The sequence below is a fragment of the Sodiomyces alkalinus genome (assembly GCF_003711515.1).
Source record: "Sodiomyces alkalinus F11 unplaced genomic scaffold SODALscaffold_1, whole genome shotgun sequence".
In the NCBI taxonomy this organism is placed as follows: domain Eukaryota; kingdom Fungi; phylum Ascomycota; class Sordariomycetes; order Glomerellales; family Plectosphaerellaceae; genus Sodiomyces; species Sodiomyces alkalinus.
Window position 1 is genome coordinate 5,132,998 of NW_021167079.1, and position 2,221 is coordinate 5,135,218.

The 2,221-nt window shown below is 54.8% G+C and overlaps 1 protein-coding gene across 1 annotated transcript; it reads left to right on the forward strand.

Annotated features, from left to right (window-relative positions):
- Positions 1-803: 803 nt before the first annotated feature.
- Positions 804-2,221, forward strand: SODALDRAFT_288834 (twin-arginine translocation pathway signal). The gene is made up of 2 exons (XM_028608612.1): positions 804-1,254; positions 1,319-2,221. Exons 1-2 carry the CDS (start codon positions 1,085-1,087, stop codon positions 2,109-2,111), a joined length of 963 nt encoding a protein of 320 aa, XP_028470877.1. The 5' UTR covers positions 804-1,084; the 3' UTR covers positions 2,112-2,221.

Consider the following 2,221-nt stretch of genomic DNA (forward strand, 5'->3'; position numbering starts at 1 on the left):
GTCTTGTCCAGGAACATTTCATCTCAACTTTTTTCTTGTCTTTTTTATAATCAAAAGTGTTTTTCGTAGACTTCCGGGAACTTTGTGTCCTAGTTCAAGTACTTATTCAGATCCGGGAAGATCTACTCAGTACCCCCTTTTGTTCAACATGGCTTAACGAAGAGTAAGGTAGCTCGTACGAAGTACCTTCGCTGGAGGTTGTACATAGTCCTTCAAACACCTTAGAGATTCTCAATTCCCGTTCACATTTCAACACAACTTAAACCAGATCAAGGGGTTCTTTCCCAGCCTCTGCCAAGTCCCTCCACTGGATCATGATTGGCCATCGCAATATCAAACAACAACCAGATCTTAGCTCAAGGTCACGGACACCTTAAGATCCATTCTAACGGCTTACAATGTTACCCTGAAAACCAAATGCAGCTACATATCGCCTCCTTTGTCTGAAGTTTTCTACCCGGAGATGGCGTCCGGAGTCGGAACCCGGAACAGAGGGTGTCCGTTTATGTCATGTACCTTACTTTGGTAGAGTAATAAGGTAGGGAGAGAGAGACGTTACAAAGTACCTTAGTATCTGAATCCGTGTCCGCCTCACCCGTCTACGCGTTATCATTAAATATCATGGCCATTCTCCCCCATCTCGCGGTTCGATTTTGGTTCTTCTTCCTCCTCATCCCGGTCTTTCCCTCGTTTGTTACTGTCCTGTGCTGTGCGCCATCCCATCCCTTTTTTTTTCAACTTCTCAAGCGCTGGTCTGCTTAGTATTTTATTTTATTTTATTTCTACTCTGGGAATCATTCTCTCCTTCACCTTACACTCTCTTGCTCTCAAGCCATTCCCTTATTCCTCTTCATTTCGATAGTCTCTCCTTATACCAGCCGAAGATCTCGCCCAGATTCGTTGCCTCTGCCGATAAAAACCAATATCAGCGCTGGTCGTCTTGCCCTTTCTCAGAATCGACCTCACGAAGCCAGACCGGGAACTCAATTCTCTCCCGTTTTTTTTTTTTTTTCCTCCAGCAAAGCACATCTTTCAGTAACAAACCGAATTACACAGCTTCGTGACGGTCCTGAGCATCATCGTCATGACTTTCTCACTCAAAACCGCCCTGATGGCCTCACTGGCCGCTGTCGCCTACGCCCTGCCTTCCGGTCCCAAGCTGGACCAAGACCAGATGAATCTCTACAAGCTGGCAAAGAGGCAAAATGACCGTGCCCGGCAATCTGGTCTGACTGATATTGACATTCTGCAATTGTGAGTCTCATCTGAAACGAGCACTGGATACAGTTTAAAAAACAAAACCCCTAACACATCTTAGTGCTCTCACCCTCGAGTGGCTAGAAGGCGTCTTCTACCAACAAGGCTTCGCCCGCTTCCCGCCCGAGGACTTCGCCGCCCTGGGCCTCTCGCCGCAGGAGATCGCCGACCTGCGCAAGGTGGGCGAGACCGAGTTCGACCACGCGAGCTTCCTGCAGTCGGCCATTGCCCAGGCCGGCTTCCAGCCCGTGCAGCCGTGCAACTACAACTTCGGCTTCACCGACGCCGCCGGCATGGTCGCCACCGCCCTGGTCCTCGAGAGCGTCGGCGTCTCCGCCTACCTCGGCGCCGCCTCCCTCGTCGCCGACGCCGGCATCCTCACCGCCGCGGGGAGCATCCTCACCGTCGAGGCCCGCCACCAGACCTTCCTCCGCGCCGCCACCCGCCAGATCGCCATCCCCCAGCCCTTCGACACCCCGCTCGGCCCCCGCGCCGTCTTCTCCCTCGCCGCGCCCTTCTTCGAGTCGTGTCCCGAGGGCTCGAACCTGCTCGTCGAGCCCTTCCCCGCCTTGGCCATGGCCGACCCCGCCGCTAACCCTGCCGCCGTCGCCATCGGCTCCGTGGTCCGCTTGCAGTCCGAGGCCGCGCCCCAGGCTGTCGCGTGCGGCTTCACCACCGGTGGTCTGCCCGGCGGTACGACCTTCAGCCCCTTCGACGCGGCCACCGGCGGGTGCGAGGTGCCGCAGCACATCTCGGGCGTGGTGTACGTGTCGCTGACCAGCGAGGCGCCCCTGAATGGCGTCCTTACCGATGAGATCACCTTGGCTGGCCCCATGGTCCTCACCATCTCATGAAGAAGGGACGAGAGGGAGTAAATGGTATGATGAAGGGGGGAAAGGATGAAGGAAGAGAGGGAGAGGGAGAGGGATATAGATGGAGAACACGATGAACAAAACGAGGGGGG

Bases quoted from the DNA above. Each gene is read 5' to 3' on its own strand.
- SODALDRAFT_288834 (XM_028608612.1), top strand. From the start codon at position 1,085: ATGACTTTCTCACTCAAAACCGCCCTGATGGCCTCACTGGCCGCTGTC. The intron at 1,255-1,318 runs GTGAGTCTCATC...AACACATCTTAG, and splicing joins GATATTGACATTCTGCAATT to TGCTCTCACCCTCGAGTGGC.